Source organism: Enhydra lutris, unplaced genomic scaffold, assembly GCF_002288905.1.
Source record: "Enhydra lutris kenyoni isolate GAN:26980312 unplaced genomic scaffold, ASM228890v2 scaffoldscaffold21, whole genome shotgun sequence".
Lineage (NCBI taxonomy): Eukaryota > Metazoa > Chordata > Mammalia > Carnivora > Mustelidae > Enhydra > Enhydra lutris.
In genome coordinates, this window is record NW_019154105.1 from 33,800,885 (window position 1) to 33,818,877 (window position 17,993).

At 35.7% G+C, this 17,993-nt stretch overlaps 1 protein-coding gene across 1 annotated transcript in view; it reads right to left on the minus strand.

Moving 5' to 3' along the window:
• The window catches only part of LOC111149255 (solute carrier family 30 member 9), an 84,888-nt gene that overhangs the window by 19,233 nt on the left and 47,662 nt on the right, over positions 1 to 17,993 (minus strand). Inside the window, exons 10-14 of the mRNA XM_022506213.1 lie at positions 8,821 to 8,876; positions 5,301 to 5,436; positions 2,049 to 2,088; positions 941 to 1,012; positions 373 to 480 (exon numbers count right to left, since the gene is read on the minus strand). Coding sequence (XP_022361921.1) covers positions 373 to 480; positions 941 to 1,012; positions 2,049 to 2,088; positions 5,301 to 5,436; positions 8,821 to 8,876 — 412 coding nt within the window. The remainder of the gene's footprint in view (positions 1 to 372; positions 481 to 940; positions 1,013 to 2,048; positions 2,089 to 5,300; positions 5,437 to 8,820; positions 8,877 to 17,993) is intronic.

The following is a 17,993-nucleotide window of genomic DNA, read 5'->3' on the forward strand; positions in this document are numbered from 1 at the left end:
TTTATTTACAATTTTAGGGTTTATTAACGTTCTCTCCCATATATTAATAAACCTTCAAGGTCACTAGGCCAAATATTATCAATACTTATTAGGCTCAGAGTAGCTGCATAATTTATTAAGGCAAAGATTTAGCACATTAGAGAAATGCTCTAACAATAGCCTTCTTTATTTCAAACTAAGAACATTTCTGAGAGAGAAATCTGAAGACTTTTATCGTCTTATCTGTCTTACACAAATAGAGGGTCAGTGTGGAATTAGCATTTAACAATCTGTTGGCTTAAAATTATTCAATGATATAAAAGAAAATACACACATATTAGAGAATTATTTAAGTAGTACAAATAAATCACCTATAACTTAAGAAATATTTACCTGTTATAGAAGTAAGGCCCATACACGTAGCTGCTATGGTCACTCCCAAGACCGCTGCAGTATCCTCCAGTAATATAACATTTGTACTAGGATCACGACTTTCCATTACTTAATCATTGGGGTAGAGACAAGAAAAGAAACTTTCTGAAATCCTAATTTGATCCTATCATGTAACATTTTATTAAGTATCTATCTAAAACTGAGATAAAAATTAAGATTAAAAAATGTATGAGATCCTGATTTTAAAAACCCTGTTCAATGTAAACATAATTTATTGGTTTTAATGTTGACAGTAACTGAAATTTAAAGTCAAATTACTTTCTCTGGTTATAAAAAGATATATAGAAAAACTGCAGTTCACTTCAGTTAAAATCCAAATATAAAGTATTCATGTTCATATCACATTACATTTCTCTTTTTAAAAGAGATGATATATAACGTAAGAGCCACACAGAGAAGACATCAAGATATATATTTTGTACACCCCTATAAGGAAAAAGCAATAGTACTGGGCAATTTTAGAAAATAAAGGAGATGAAGTAAGGCACCTGGCTTCTAACATACATACCATATTTATAAAATGACATTCCTTTGGCCCGAGCACTCCTACGAAGTTCATTTACAGCAACAAGAAGTGTTGCTGAAAGAAAAGCATTCATATCAGCAAGAAAAAAACTGCATGCCTCCAAATTTTAAAGACGGCATCTCAAAATAAACAGGTACAACACTTTTAACGCCAGGGTTGTCAATAAAAGTTCTATATTAACTAGTCACTATCGAGACTCCAATTATCGTCAAAACAAAAGGAATCCCATATTTCTAAACCATAATAATTTAAATATCATTACCACCACCTTAATGACCTTAATTTATTGGACAGCACTAGTTGGCAGGCACCACACTAAACACACTTTTGATCCTTCCGACCTTTTGAGACAGTGGTGTTATCACCATTTTGCAGACTGTCAAAGATTAAGGGAACACAGCATTGGGAATGACAACATATGGGAAGTAAGCACACTATGAATACAGCAATGAATCAGGCAGTTTCCTATATGATGTAGTACTTCTCTGTCATAAAACTTGCTACAGCTGAAACCTGCAGAAACCTGGAAATATTTTATTGCAAAGAGTCAGCTTCCCATGATTAACACTACTAAAACCTTCTCAAGGTTTTATTTTTTTTTTAATTTATTTATTTATTTGTGAGAGAGTGAGAGTGAGCAAGAAAGAGAAATAGAATACAAGCCAGGGGACAGGCAGAGGGAGAGAGAGAAGCAGACTTCCCACGGAGCCAGGAGCCCAATGCAGGACTCAATCCCAGGACCCCGAGACCATGACCTGAGCTGGAAGCAACTGCTTAATTGACTGAGCCACCCAGGTGCCCCATTAAAACATGATTTTTAAAAATTCAATATATAGGTATGTTTTTAGGCTCCATTCCAAATGTTCTGAGGGTTATGATTAAGATACTCAAGAGCAAAATAACAGCTTTTCCCTTGCCCACATCCATTAGAGGAATAACATAGTACATTATACAAAGAATTTACTCCCTCGAAGTAGATTCCTATTTCCATAGTTTTTCTTTAATCAGTGGAATTTAGCAATTTATAAAAATGGACTGCTGAATATATATTACTAAATTAAGAATAAAGAGATACTGTAACAGTACATACCTCCTTCAGATGCTAATGATCCCGCTAAAATACAATACGCCTAGAAAGTAAGTATTAAAATAAGGTGTAAGTTAATACTTCATTAGAGAATCATAATGATTCATGCATAAAGTTTATAATGTTTAAAATGCAACATAAATTTAAATCCTAGCCAGATAAAAATCGTGATGGGAGACAGCTCAAATGAAGGCAAGGAAATAGATGGCGTATCTTCATAAAAGGAAAAAAAATAAAAGTTAAAAATCTGATGGTCATCTCATTTTTTTAAGGCTTAAAAGATTAAACTGTCCACTCTACAGAATGTTATACCATGACTTAAGTTAAATTCATAACATAAGAGATGAAAAAATTCATATAAAAATTTTTCTGAAGTTCAAAATGAACACAAACATTTGAAATCTGAGGTATGGATACCAGGATATAGTAAGATCCATCCCCACAAACCATAAGAGACCCTTAATCTCAGGAAACAAACTGAGGGTTGCTGGGGGGATAGGGGAGGAGGGATAGGGTGGCTGGGTTATGGACATCGGAGAGGGTATGTGCTATGGGGAGTGCTGTGAAATGTGTAAGGCTGATGATTCATAAACCTGTACCCCTGAAGCAAATAATACATTATATGTTAATAAAATATAAATAAATAAATCATCCTTCCCTCTCTGAAACTCAAAAAGAAAGATCCATACCCATAACTATGTAACTTCTGTTCTGGATTTTGTCTGGATGCCCAGTACCAATCCAGATTCAAAAAGATAAGCAGTTATAAATAGTGATCAATTTGGGATTACATCATCTTCCTCGCAGTAACAGGACACACTTGAATTAAATAAAGATTTGCAAAAAAACTTTAAACCAAGAGACAACCTAGCAACTTGAATTTTTTAAAGTTTCAATGAAATTCAAACGAAACATATGTAGAATTTTCAGCATTATCTTTTTGGAACCCTGGGTTTTCCTGAAATAGAAGTTTGGAAAATTCTGAGCCTCATCTAATACTCTTATATTTCTGTTAAGGAAACGGTGATGTCCTAGGGCTATGTGATTTGCTTGAGTACACAGAAATGATACCAGGGTAAGAACCAGAATATGGGTTTTCCAGTCTCAATTCTAGGCTATCTCTACTGAATGTTACTGCCAACCTACAATATAATTTGAACAGCTTAACTGTCCAATAATTTTTTTTAATCCTTCTATCTCCTTCCTGAAAGGATTTAAGACACACTTATCACCCAATAAAGGGAAACAGCATATCCCAGCAAAAGATTCCAATACCTAATAAACATAAACTGGTCTATGGTACATTGCTTTTATTATTAACTAAAAGTCATAGTCTTATGTAACCTCATTTAGCTGCAAAAAGACAGAAGAGCCTCTAGGAGTTTTTTTTTCCTTAGTAGGCTCCACACCTACCATGGAGCCCAGCACAAAGCTTGAACTTAGGACCCTGAGATCAAGACCTGAGCTGAGATCAAGAGTCAGATGCTTATGTGGCTGAGCTATTCAGGCACCCTGAGCTTCTAGTAGGTTTAAAACTTACACGCAACTGAAAATTTAACTAATTTTCATTAACCACTTAGTCTCTGTGAAGTAATACAGATGAATACTATTAGAATGAGGTATCTATAAAGCGGCTGAACATTTTCAGAATGGAGGAAAAGATGTTCAATGAGATTCATTCCAATTGAGAACAAATGAGGGTGTAAGTACTCCCACATTCCAAAATGAGGTGCTACACCATCTCTTCAGGCTTTGTGTAGAGAATGCCCAGCCTGGTTTTACAACTCCTAGCTCCATACCACTAACCCATGAGGAAGAACTAAGGTCAAGGCTAAAAGTGAAGAATTCTTTGAAAAAAGCTATTAAGCCATTAAGATTGTTCAGAAAAGGGGCACCTGGGTGGCTCAGTGGGTTAAAGCCTCTGCCTTCGGCTTAGGTCATGATCTCAGGGTCCTGGGATTGAGCCCCATTTTGGGCTCTCTGCTCAGTGGGGAGCCTGCTTCCTCCCCTCTCTCTCTGCCTGCCTCTCTGCCTACTTGTGATCTCTCTTAAATAAATAAAATCTTTAAAAAAAAAAAAAAAAAAGACTGTTCAGAAAGCTGGATGTGTGTCCCTAGTGTTTAGAAGAGAATACAATGAACTATGCCTAATGCACATATAAAAATAAATTTATTGGCAAGTCTACTGATACAGATTGTGTCAACAGAGTAGATGATTACATCTGGGGAAAAAAAAAACAAAACAAAACTGCACTCTCAGTGAGAGGATAATAAAGATGTCTGTTTTACCACACAGAGCCCAAGGAGAACTCTGAGTAATCAGAGTCTCTTGAAAGGAGATCAACTGCCCAAAGAGCCTACCGGAAAATGCAAGGCAACCTCAGCAGAAAGAGTCTGGAACTACATCCTAAGAAGCAGAAGCTAAGAGGGGGTGTCACATGACCAATCTGTGCTTGTCAAGGGAACTAGAGTCAGAATGGCCACGCAGGGTAATCTCCAAGAAGTTTCCATGAGAGAAAAAGGCAGCTCTAAGCATCCACAAAGGCCAGAGGAAACCAATGCAAAATGATGCTGGTGCCGGTAAAGTAGTACTTTTCTGTCTTCTGTCCCTACCTTTGATGCTGCCAGAGGCAAGCTAAGGAGTAAGACAGAAGGGCAGAAGCCCTAGCTGGGAAAATCTAGGTGACCATGCTCCCATCCTCCCATTCCCCCAGTACAAGCTTCCTACCTACGTGAGTGGAAAAAACATCTTTAAATACAACAATTCCAACTTAAGACTATCTTGTGGCACTGGATGTTTTAAATCCTGACAGATTATTCTTGGGACTAAAAATGAACAGAGATCTTCTCGTTTTTCAATATAATTTAAGAAATTAATGGAACTGCCCAAGATTTTAGCCAGGAGTCAGTACTTAATGATTGTACATAAAGAGTTACTCTTTTTTTAAGATTTTATTTTTACATAATCTCTATACCCAACGTGGAGCTTGAACCCACAACCCAGAGATCAACAGTTGCACACTCCACCAACTAAGCCAGCCAAGTGCCCCTGTACCTATAGAGATACTCTTGTTCAACATCATTGAACCGTATGAATTTAGAGGTCATGTGTACTCATGTTCTAAAAAACACAACTACAGACACATAACCATTACAGTAAAAAAGGCATATGTTAGTCCCTTTCTTTAACATCAATATGACAAAGGCATTCTCCCATACTTATATTACTTGAAAACTGAGGGGGAAAAAAGATTACCCATAGAAGGGATTCCATTGGTTGAGGATTAAGCAATCCCATGATTCCGTGGTACCAAGATAATCCTGCACCCATCATGAAAATACCAACACCACTAATTAGCGAAGCAATATAGCGCATATTTGAAAATCCATACCTGAAAAATAGAAAAAAATTGTACACTTTACAAGAAATACAAATCATTTTACAATATATGTTGAATAAGTCAATGAAAAAGAAAATCAAAAATTTCTTATAAAGATGTTTATGGTTTTATATTAAAATAAGTGTATCAGTTATATTATTTAATATTAATTAATCAAAATTTATTTTGAATCTATCAAATTATTAAATTATTTATTAAATTATTTTAATATTATTATGCATTATATTATTATATATTATTATATTAAATTATTTATTAAATTATTATTAATTTATTATTAAATTAAATTTATTTTGAATTTATTAAAATTAATTAATCAAAGTATCAAAGTTAAAATGTAACTTCAATCAGAAAATAACATATAAAGGCAAAAAAACCTGCAAGATCTTTGAAAATATAGAAAAACAGAGTGAATATAACTGAATTCAGGTATTTGTTAATCCCTTTTCCATATAGTATGTATTGATTAAATACAGTCAATTTATTATTATGTACAAATACTGATAAAATTAATCTTTTTAAAAATGCATTCAGGTGTTTAATGGAGAGGATGACATTTAAATTACCCTGTAATACAGTTTCTAACTGAACATTTGGTCTTCTTGCCTATAATTAGATGTTGGATACCTGGGGCTGGTTCTGAAGAGTTTAGCACACTATTAACTTCTAACTATTATTATTAGGACTATGAGCTTCAGTTTTCTGGGTGTTTTTATGGCAAGTTTTTTTTAAAAAAGTCTCATTTATTTTTTAAGAATCTTTGGTCAATATGTGTATTATCTTCTATTATTGTATGTATCAATAAAATACTGAGTTTTAAGAAGCTCAAAAACATGACATACTTTATGAGGAAAGCAGTCACTCATTAATAAAAATATTTCCTGGGAAATTTCTCCCAAAGCCAAACTCTATGGCACCCTTCTGGCAGATGCAAATTTAAACAACAGGTCTTAATTAAAACTGCTTTTTAAAATTATTTTTGCAAATATGTAGTAATCTTGCCATAGGGAATTCTCAGTTTATAGATGTGAAAATGTTCTACTGCTTGATTTAGAAAAACTTACTTTCTCTAAATGTTCCCCCAAAGTAATATAGTATATATATATTTATATTTATTTCAGTTAAAGTAAATTAAGATCTAAATTAAGTCCTATTACTTTCCTTCTCTATGTTTTCAAAAAATTGTAGGTTCTTACTGAAAATTTTAACTATGTAGATCTTCATCATCCCATATTAGTCATCAGCCACATAATGCTATTTAAATTTAAGTTAAACAATAAAAATTGAAATGCAGTTGTTTACACTAGCCACATTTCAAATGCTCAACAGCCACATGTAGCTACTGACTATCATACTGGAGAGATATAAAATACTTCTATCACTATAGAAAATTCTATTGAGCAGCACTAAGTAGATTGTTGAAAATACCTTAAAAAGAAATCTTCACAACCTAAAACTATAAAATTTTATCCTGTTTTTAAAATTTTGGTGTATAAAACTAATCAGAAAAAAATTCTTTTCTTGACCCAGTAAAATACTATAATGATGTTAATTAGTAGATAAGAAAACTAGTTGTTCTCTGTAACTATTTACTAAGATATTAAAAATACACTACTGTTTATAAAAAAACAGTAGTGTCTTGAGATGCCTGGGTGGCTCAGTTGGTTAAGCGTCTGCCTTTGGCTCAGGTCATGACCCCAGAATGTGGGATGGAGTCCCACATTGGGCTCCTTGCTCAGCAGGGAGCCTGCTTCTCCCTCTGCCTCCTCCGCCTGCAGCTCTCCGTGCTTCTGCTCTCTGACAAATAAATAAATTCTTTAAAAAAAAAAAAAAAAAAGTAGTGTCTTGCTTTTGAGTAAAAAATGGCATTTAAGGGCGCCGGGGTGGTTCAGTGGGTTAAAGCCTCTGCCTTTGGGTCAGGTCATAATCCCAGGGTCCAGGGATCGAGCCCCACATCAGGCTCTCTGCTCCGTGGAGAGCCTGCTTCCTCCTCTCTCTCTCTGCCTGCCTCTCTGCCTGCTTGTAATCTCTGTCTGTCAAATAAATAAATAAAATCTTTAAAAAACAAACAAACAAAAGGCATTTATATAAAGCACAGAGGTAGACTCCTTTACAGAAATAAAAGTACATTATTTTGACCTAAGGTGGATCAAATTTTATTACTGAAACTTGTTAAATAAATGATACATGAGGAATTCTAAAGTATTATGGGAGCACCTGGGTGGGTCAGTCATTAGGCATCTGCCCTCGGCTCAGGTCATGATCCAGGGTCCTGGGACAGAGCCCCGAATCAGGCTCCCTGCTCAGCGAGAAGTCTGCTTCTCCCTCTCCCACTCCCCCTGCTTGTCTTCCCTCTCTTGCTGTATCTCTCTCTGTCAAATAACTAAATAAAATCTTTAAAAAAAAAAAAAAAGGATTAGGGGTTATGTTAGTTAAAAAAAAAAAAAAATATATATATATATATATATATATATATATATATCTCTCAAATAACTGATGTGACTCAATATAAAAGAATACTCATTTTACAAATAAACAATTTTGAAATGTTAGCAGAATACTAAGTCCCAACAGAATTAAAATACATTAAACATGGATTTCATAAAAGTTTTCACTAAAATTTTATTTTTATTTTTATTTAATTTTTTAATTTTATTTATTTATTTGTTAGAGAGAGAGAGAGAGAGAGCACAGGCAGACAGAGAGGCAGGCAGAGGCAGAGGGAGAAGCAGGCTCCCTGCTGAGCAAGGAGCCGGATGTGGGACTTGATCCCAGAACACTGGGATCATGACCTGAGCTGAAGGCAGCCGCCCAACCAACTGAGCCACCCAGGCGTCCCTATTTTTATTTTTTTTAAGATTTTATTTATTTGACAGACAGCACAAGTAGGCAGAGCAGTAGGCAGAGGGAGAGGGAGAAGCAGGCTCTCCACTGAGCAGCGTGCCCAATGTGGGATTTGATCCCAGGACCCTGGGATCATAACCTGAGCTGAAGGCAGCCGCTTAACAGACTGAGCAACCCAGGCATCTGGTTATCACTAAAATTTTAGATTCAGTGCCTCTTAGTCTAAATGTAGAATAAAACTCTAAGATCAAAATTTGTGCTTTTCTATTAATTATCAAATATGAAGAGGACAAGATCTCTATGTTGTTACAAAGCAAAAATATAATTTAAAAACAAGTTTCAAATTATATCTTGAGTTTATTTTGACATTGTGGTTGAATCCTGTATCTTAGATACTACAGTGAAAGAAATGACCAAATCCTTAACACAAAAATGCAGATATATAAACTGCAGGAGACTTCTAAAATTCAACTGCTTGTATTTCAATGACTTGCTGCCAAAAATAAAATAAAATAAAGGCAATGTCCTTACGGATGAGTAGGATCTGGTGTTTGAACAGACTTACTGATGCCCACTGCTAGCAAACCCTATGGAGAAGAAGAAAGGGTAAATAATTATTAGCAAGATGGAGAGTATAGTAGAACCAATCTGGAATGTGCAATCTGACAATGGCAAAGAACTAATTCACATGCACTTACACAACAGCCCAGCAATTCCAGTTTTAGTCTTTACCTTGGAGAAATAAAGATTAACCCTGAGGGGTTCAAAACACCATTGCTTATAAAGAAGAAAAACGTGAAAGCAAACCTAAAAATCCATCAATAAGGAATGGCAAAATAAATTATGGTGTTGCCAAACCACAGTTACTTCTCCACCAGTTTAAAAGAATGGAGTGGAGACACAGCTTTCTGCACTGACCCGGTAAAAGCTCCTACACATACCATTAAAGTGGAAGAAAAAAAAAAATCAAGTTTAGGAACAGTATGTAAAGTACAAAAAAACTTACGTCATTTTTGTAGACAACATATAATGTAAGGCACAGGAAAAGTTCTAAAAGAATACACATTCAACTGTTTATACCTCTGAGGAGAGAAGCAGGATTACGATAGTAGGTGATAGCTGGTATTTTTATAGGAAAAATAACATATTGCTAAACAAACAAAAGATGGTAAAAATTTTAAATACCATACATTGTATACAGATACACACATTTCTACTAAAACTTCAAAGCCATGCATAGGAAGTACATATATCAATATATACAGAGCAGTGATTACTGGGGCATAGAAAGAGGGAATAAAGATGTAGGGTTAATTACAACTAAGATTTTATTTCTTTAAAAAAAACAAAAACAAAGTAAATATGTCAAAAATACCATGTCTTTAATCCTAGTTACCACCTCTCTCTCCTTCCTTCCATCCTCCCTGAACTTGATCTTTTCTTCCTTTCTCTCTTTATTTGGCTTTTCAATTGCATCTTTTGTTAAAAAAGAGTTATCCACTGGAAACTCCTGATATTAGTATGCTTGTTCCTAGTAAGTCCTTTCTATTCTTTTTTTTTTTAAGATTTTTATTTATTTATTTGACAGAAAGATATCACAAGTAGGCGGAGAGGCAGGCAGAGAGAGGAAGGGAAGCAGGCTTCCCGATGAGCAGACAGCCAGATGCGGGCCTCCATCCCAGGACCCTGCAACCATGACCTAGGCGGAAGGCAGAGGCTTTAACCCACTGAGCCACCCAGGCGCCCACTCCTTTCTATTCTAATTTGATGTGAATTTAGATAAAAAGATTATCTTACTAGAATTATTTATTTAAAACAGAAGGCCTCTGAGTGAATATCCTACATGATATTATTTGCCTAATCTGGGGCTTTTCCATTTTGTCAGCACGGTATCAAATAATCAGACAGGTAAAGCTTCAAGATAAGGTTTCATAGATGAGGTTTCCCTGTAGGTTACAAAAAACTTGACAGAGAGGCACCTGGGTGGCTCAGTCCTTAAGCGTCTGCCCTTCGACTCAGGTCATGATCCCAGGGTCCTAGGACCGAGCCCCACATCGGGCTCCCTGCTCTGCAGGAAGCCTGCTTTCCCTCTCCCATTCCCCCTGCTTGTGTTCCTGCTCTCATGATCTGTCAAATAAATAAAAATCTTGGGAAAAACAAAGAAACAAACACCTTAACAGAAACATTCTCTCTAGTAAAAATACACAGAGATTACACCACCTTGAAATGGCTAAAACAAATACATGATTGGACTTTTAAGTTTTGTTATCGGAAATCCTACCCTAAATACACAGAGCATTACAAGTTTTTTTCTATTGGATTTCAAAGAAAAAGAGGGTTAAAACTACCTAAAAGATGATGGCTTTTCAGTGAATCAAACCAAGAAATGAGAGCAAATTAACATAGAATTCTTTTAAACTTGTAAATTAAATTGAAATATTCATTAATTCACACTGTATATATATATGCATGTGTTTATAATGCTTACAGAATAGCCGATGGGTATTCATTATTTCTAAAGTCCTTAATATTCAGGTTGGCCATGCAATGAAGTGTAGGATAACAAGTTTTTCATAAACTGAAATGTGGACCAAACTTGTTAGTTTTTCCTATAAAAATAAGATGTCACAGAACATCCCTAATCCTGTCCGCCTCACTCCCCACAGGGGTAGGAGTAGAATGAGATAGATTTCAGACCTTTATCTGCACAATTACAATGTGTGTGTGTATACATAAATAAATATACACACTAATATATAGAGAGAGATATATACATATCAGTTATGTAAATATAACCTACATCTGTTTGGTTTGCAACATAATGAATATTAATATCTACTGGCTAAGAAGCATTATAAATGCTTCCCCCTCCATGATTATCCTTCCCTTTTTTGATTTTTCCTTAAGTATCATACTATCATGCAACTGCTTAAATGTTACCTTGCACTATCTTTCTAGTTGTTTTGACCTCCTTACAGAAGACAAAGTCTAATTTCTCCTAAATACTACATTATAAACTCAGGTGCTCAATAAGTTCATATCAATTAATATTAGTGATGTACCATATATTATTTAGCAATAAAGTTTTAAAAAATGAGCCGCCACAGAAGTTGCCAACCTAGGTATCACTAGAGACATAGGTTTAAATCTAAAACTTGAGGTCGTTTAGTCTCTCAGAGGTAAAGAAAAATAAAACACTATAGTTATAAAAATATTCAAACAAATTAATTTTTTAGTAACTGAAAGTTTGTACCTTTTGACCACCTTCACCCATCTCACCCACCCCTACTTACCCCGTCTCTGGCAACCACCAACCTGTTTTCTGTAAGTTGGGGGTATTTTTATTTTATTCCACATATAAATGAGATCATTCAGTATCTATCTCTGACTTTATTTCACTTAGCATAATGCCCTCACAGTCCATCCATGGCAGGATTTCCTTTTTTTTTTTCTTATGGCTGAATAATATCCGTGTGTGTGTGTGTACACATATATACATTTTTTTAATCCATTCATCTATCAAAATCGACATTTAGGCTGTTTCCAAGTCTTGGCTGTTGTAAATAATGCTGCATTGAGCATGAGGGTGCAGATATCTTTTCATAGTGTTTTGTTTCCTTTTAGATAAGAATTCCAGAAGTGGAACTGCTGGATCATTTGGTAGTTCAGTATTTTTTTTTTAATGAACCTCCATACTATTTTTTATAGCATCTGTACCAATTTACATTCCCATCAACAGCACACAAGGGCTTCCTTCTCCCTACATGCTTGCCAACCCTTGTTATTTCTTATCTTTTGATAAGTCCTTCTAACTGGTGTGAGGTGATAGCTCATCGTGGTTCTGATTTGCATTTCCTTGATGATTAGTGATGCTGAGCACCTTTTCATGTACTTTTTTGGCCATTTCTATGTCTTAGTTGGAAAAATATTCAGATCTTCTGCCCATTTTTTAATCAGGACTTTTACTATGGAGTTGTAGGAGTTCTTTAGAATTAATTTTTAAAAATATTATTATACTTCTAAAATAGTTTTATTTTGTTTTGTTAGTAGGCTCCAAACCCAGTGCAGAACCCAATGTGGGGCTCGATCTCACAACCCTGAGACCATGACCTATGACAAAATCAAGAGTCAGATGCTTAACCAACTGATCCATCCGAAGGCCCCTAAGATAGTTTTCAAAAGACCCTAAGAAATACAATTTCCATCTACTCAGTAAGGCCCTGTTGCAATCTTTTTCATCAAAGCCATTCCGACCACTTTAATCAAGACAAAACTCTTTACCAAGGGTTCTCAAAGCACCAACACCATGTGACTTTAGCGCTTATTTACCTCTGTTGCCGCTCGATCTATTACAGAAATTAATTTGTTTTTCTAGTTAGAACACTAGCATTCTCATTGTAAAGAAATCAAATAGGACAGGAGAGGGAATCATTTAAGAGTCTGACGGATATTTCAGACTATCTTCATACGCACTTGTAAACAGTTTGTTAATGTTGCTTTTGTGAATATATTTGTGCCAGATTTCAGGGAGGGGTGTGTGTGTGCTTAAAAAAAGATGATCACAATCTACATCACGTCTTTTTGCACTTTATATTATGGAAACTGTCAACATACAGAGAGATGGGTAAAAATTTTTTAAAAACCCAAAAGAACATTTCAATAAATCCAACTCATCCATTGCTTAGCTTTAATAATTGTAAATATGTAACACATCTGTTTTCTCTGATCCATACCCACTCCCCCCATGAATATTTAAGTAAATTGGAAGCTTCATGCCATTTCATCTTTAAATATTTTACCTGAGTGACTAAAACTCTAAGGCATTTTAGGAAATTCAGACACAAGACTATTATCATACTTTTAAATATTAATACTAATTTCTTAACATTTTAAAATATACGCTCAGTAATCACATTTCCACATATGGAAATTCTAAATTTGTGGTAAAATTCACGCACAATGAAATGCAAGAATCCTGAATATACAGTTCTTAAAGGTTTGGCAAATCAATACCCTTGTAACATACTTTCTCATCAAGACACAGAACTTTTCAATCACCTCAGAAAATTCTCCTGTACCTCTTTTCAGTCAATCTCTCCCAACATCAGAGACAACCATTTGCTGAATTTTTAAAATTGTTTTTATTTTACTTCTAGTAGAGTTATTAGACAGGGTTAATTTCAGGGATACAATACAGTGCATCAACACTTCCATACATGACCCAGTGTTCATCGTAAGTGCCCTCCTTAATCCCTATCACCTATTACACCCATCCCCCATCCACCTCCCTTCTGGTATATATCCAACTACATATACAGCCAACTATATATCCAACTATTCAACTATTAGTTAAGAGTCTGTTTCTTAGTTTGTGTCTCTTTTCCCCCTTTGCTCATTTGTTTTTTAAATTCTACACATGAATGAAATCATATGGCATTTGTCTTTCTCTGACTGATTTTATACTCTCTAGCTACAATCATGTTGTTGGAAATGGCAAGACTGCAATCTTTTTATGGCAAATAATATCCCAAATATATATGTATATATCCCCCACAACTTCTTAGCCATTCATCTACTGATGGACACTTGGGCTGCTCCCATATCTTGGCTATTGTAAATAATGCTGCTACAAACAGAGGGGTGCATGTATCCCTTTGAATTTGTGTTCTTGTATTTTTTTTGAAGATTTTATTTTTTTATTCGACACAGAGAGAGAGCCTTGATCCCAGCATCCTGGGATCATGACCTAAGACGAAGGCAGACACTGAATGGAATGAGCCACCCAGATGCCCCTGTGTTCTTGTATTTTTTGGATAATACACAGCAGTGCGACTACTGGATTATAGGGTAATTCCATTTTTAACTTTTTGAGGAAACGCCATGCTGTCTTCCATAGTGACTACACCAGTTTGCACTCCAACAGTACACAAGCATTCCTTTTTCTCCACATCCTTGTCAACAATGGTGTTTGTGTTTTTGATGTTAACCATTCTGACAGGTGTGAGGTAGTATCTCATTGCAGTTTTGATCTGCATTTCCCTGATAAGGAGTGATGCTTAGCATCTTCTCATGTGTCTGCTGGCCATCTACATATTTTCTTCGGAGAAATATCTGTTTATGTCTCCTGCCCATTTTTTAATCGGATTCTTTGTTTTGGGGAGTGTGGAGTTGTATCAGTTCTTTATATATTTTGGAGACCAACCCTTTATCAGAAATGTCATTTGCAAATATCTTCTCCCACTCAACAGATTGCCTTTCAGTCTTGTCGACTGCTTCCTTTACTGTGCAAAAGCTTTTTATTTTGATGTAGTCTCAATACTTTGTCAGAGAAATTACTGCCTCTGTTCTCTTCTGGATTTTTATGGTTTCAGGTATCATATTTACTTCTTTAATGCATTTTGCATTTATTTTTGTGTATAGTGTAAGAAAGCTGTCTAGTTTCATTCTTTTGCATGTAGTTGTCCAGTTTTCCCAACACCATTTATGGAAGATACTTTTTCCCACTAGATAGTCTTCCCTGCTTTGTCAAAGATTAATTGACTATAATTGTGGGTTTATTTCTGGGTTTTCTAATCTGTTCCACTAATCTATGTGTCTATTTTTGTGCCAGTGACATACTGTTTTGATTAATATGGCTTTGTAATATAACTTGAAGCCTGGAATTGTGATACCACCAGCTTAGGTTTTCTTTTTCAAGATTGTTTTGGCTATTCGGGGTGTTCTGTGGTTCCACAAAAATTTTAGGTTTTGTTCTAATTTGGTGAAAAATGTTGGTATTTTGATAGGGACTGCATTTAAATTTGTAGATTGCTTTGGGTAATACAGACATTTTAACAATATTTTGCTCTTCCGATCATGAGCATGGAATGTCTTTCCATTTCTTTACATCTTCTTAAATTTCTTTCATCAGTATTTTACAGTTTTCAGAGTACAGGTCTTTCACCTCTTTGGCTAAGTTTATTCCTACAGATTTTATTATTTTTGGTACAATTGTAAATGTGATTGTTTTCTTAATTTCTCTTTCTGCTGCTTCGTTATTAGTATATAGAACTGCAACAGATTTCTGTATGGTGATTTTGTATCCTGAGATCTGATTTAATTCACTTATCAGCTCTAGTAGTTTCTTGGTGGAGTCTTTAGGATTTTCCATATATATCATGTCATCTGCAAACAGTGAAAGTTTTGCTTCTTCCTTATCTATTTGGATGCCCTTTATTTCTTTCTGTTGTTTGATTGTTGTGGCTAGGACTTCCAGTACTATGTTGAATAAAAGTGGTGAGAGTGGACATCCTTGTCTTGTGTCTGACCTAGGGAAAAAGCTCTCAGTATTTCCCCATTGATTATGATGTTTCCTGTGAGTTTTTCATGTAAGTCCTTTATTTGTTGATGTATGTTCCCTCTAAACCTACTTTGTTGAGGGTTTTTATTATGAATGGATGTTTTACTTTACTACGTGCTTTTCCCCCATCTATTGAAAGGATCATATGGTTCTTATCCTTTCTCTTATTGGTGTAATGTATCACACTGATTGATTTGGGAATACTGAACCAACCTGGAAATCCAGGAATAAAACCCACTTGACTGTGGTGAATGATTATTTTAATGTATGGTTGGATTTGGTTTGCTAGTATTTTGTTGAGGATTTTTGCATCTATGTCATTAGAGGTTTGGACTGTAGTTCTCTTTTTTGGTGGTATCTTTATTTGTTTTTGGTATCAGGGTAATGCTGGCCTCAGAGAATAGATTTGGAAGTTTTCCTTCTTCTATTTTTTGGGATAGTTTCAGAAGAATAGCTATTAACTCTTCTTTAGATGTTTGGTAGAATTCACCTGTGAAGCCATCTGGCCCTGCACTTTTGTTTGTTGGGAGGTTTTTTCCCCCCAAGATCTTATTTATTCATTTGAGAGAGAGAGAGAGAGCACGAGCAGGGCAGAGAGGCAGAGGGAGAAGCAGACTCCCCCCCGCCCCCCCGGGGGCCAGATGAGGGGCTTAATCCCAGGACCTGGAGATCATGTCCTGAGCCAAAGGCAGACACTTAATCATCTGAACCACCCAAGCAATCCTGGAGTTTTTGATTACTGATTCAACATCAGTATGTTCAAATTTTCTATTTCTTCCTGCTTTAGTTTTGGTAGGTTAATTTATCCATTTCTTCTAGGTTATCCAATTTGTTGGCATATAATTTTTCATAATATTCTGACAGTCTTTTGAATTTCTGTGATACTGGTTATTTCTCTCTCATTTGTGATTTTTGAGTCCTTTTTTTCTTGATCAATCTAGCTAGAGGCTTATCAATTTTGTTAATTTTTTTTCCAAAGAATCAGTTCCTCAGGAAAGCTGGGTGGCTCAGTTGGTGAAGCATCTGACTCTTGATTTTGACTCAGGTCATGATATCAGGGTTGTAAGATCAAGTCCCATGTGGAGCTCCACGGTAACAGTGGAGTCTGCTTAAAATTCTCTCTCCCCCACTGTCTATGCATGGCACGCATGCTCTCATGGGGGGTGGGGGGGACCAGCTCCTGGTTTCATTGATCTATTGCTTTTCTAGTTTCTATACCATTTATTTCTGCTCTAATCTTTATTATTCCCTTCCTTCTGCTGACTTTGGGTTTTGTTTTTTGTTCTTAATTTTATAAAAATCTTTCTTCATTTGCACATTCAAGGAAAGGAATTAAAAATCCCAGTTTATGGGCCCCTGGGTGGCTCAGTCGGTTAAGCATCCAACTCTTAATTTCAGCTCAGGTCATGACCTCAAGTTTGTGAGACCAAGCCTTGTGAGATGGGAACTGTGATCAAGATTGTGAGATGCTCAAGATTGTGAGCATCAGGTTCCATGCTCAGCAGAAGGTCTGTTTGAGGTTCTGCCCCTCCTCCCTCTGGCCCTCCTGCTGCTCATTCTCTCTCTGTCTCTAATAAATAAAATCTAAAGAAAAAACCAGTCTAATGTGAAATCACTTTAATTCATTAATCACTTGTGATTATTTTATAGCTTTATTTTTTTAAGACTTTATTTCTTTATTTGAGAGAGAGAGAGCATGCATGCATATGAGAACATGAGTGCAGAGGAGGAGCAAAGGGAGAGGGACAAGCAGACCCCACACTGAGCATGGAGCCCAGTGTGGGGCTCGATCCCAAGACCCTGAGATCACAACCTTAGCCAAAATCAAGAGTCAGATACTTAACCCACTGAGCCACCCAGGTGCCCCAATTATTTTAGAGCTTTATTCAAAAAATTTAATTGGTCCTTATAGTCCTAAGAAGTCATATTCAGAGACCAAATTTCTACCTAATGATAAGAATCTCTTCTACAGAAACCTTTGCCCAACACTTAGTACTAATAATCTTATACTTCATATTCCATTGTTGTAAGTTCTTAAAGCATAACAACCTGCTTTAAAATCTGATCGGGGCACCTGGGTGGTTTAGTCAGTTAAGCATCTGACTCTTGATTTCAGCTCAGGTAATGATCTCAGGGTTATGAGATCTAGCCCTGCATTGGGCTCCATACTGGGTGCGGAGCCTGCTTGAGTTTCTCTCTCTCCCTCTGCCCCACTCCTTACCTACTCATTTTCTCTCTTAAAAACAAAAGTAATAAAGAAGATCCTTGATTTAAAAAATAATAATAAAATACTATGATCAAATTTCTATGTACTTCACCATCAAAAGTAAAAAAAACTTTCACTTTATTCCTCAAGCCAACTATA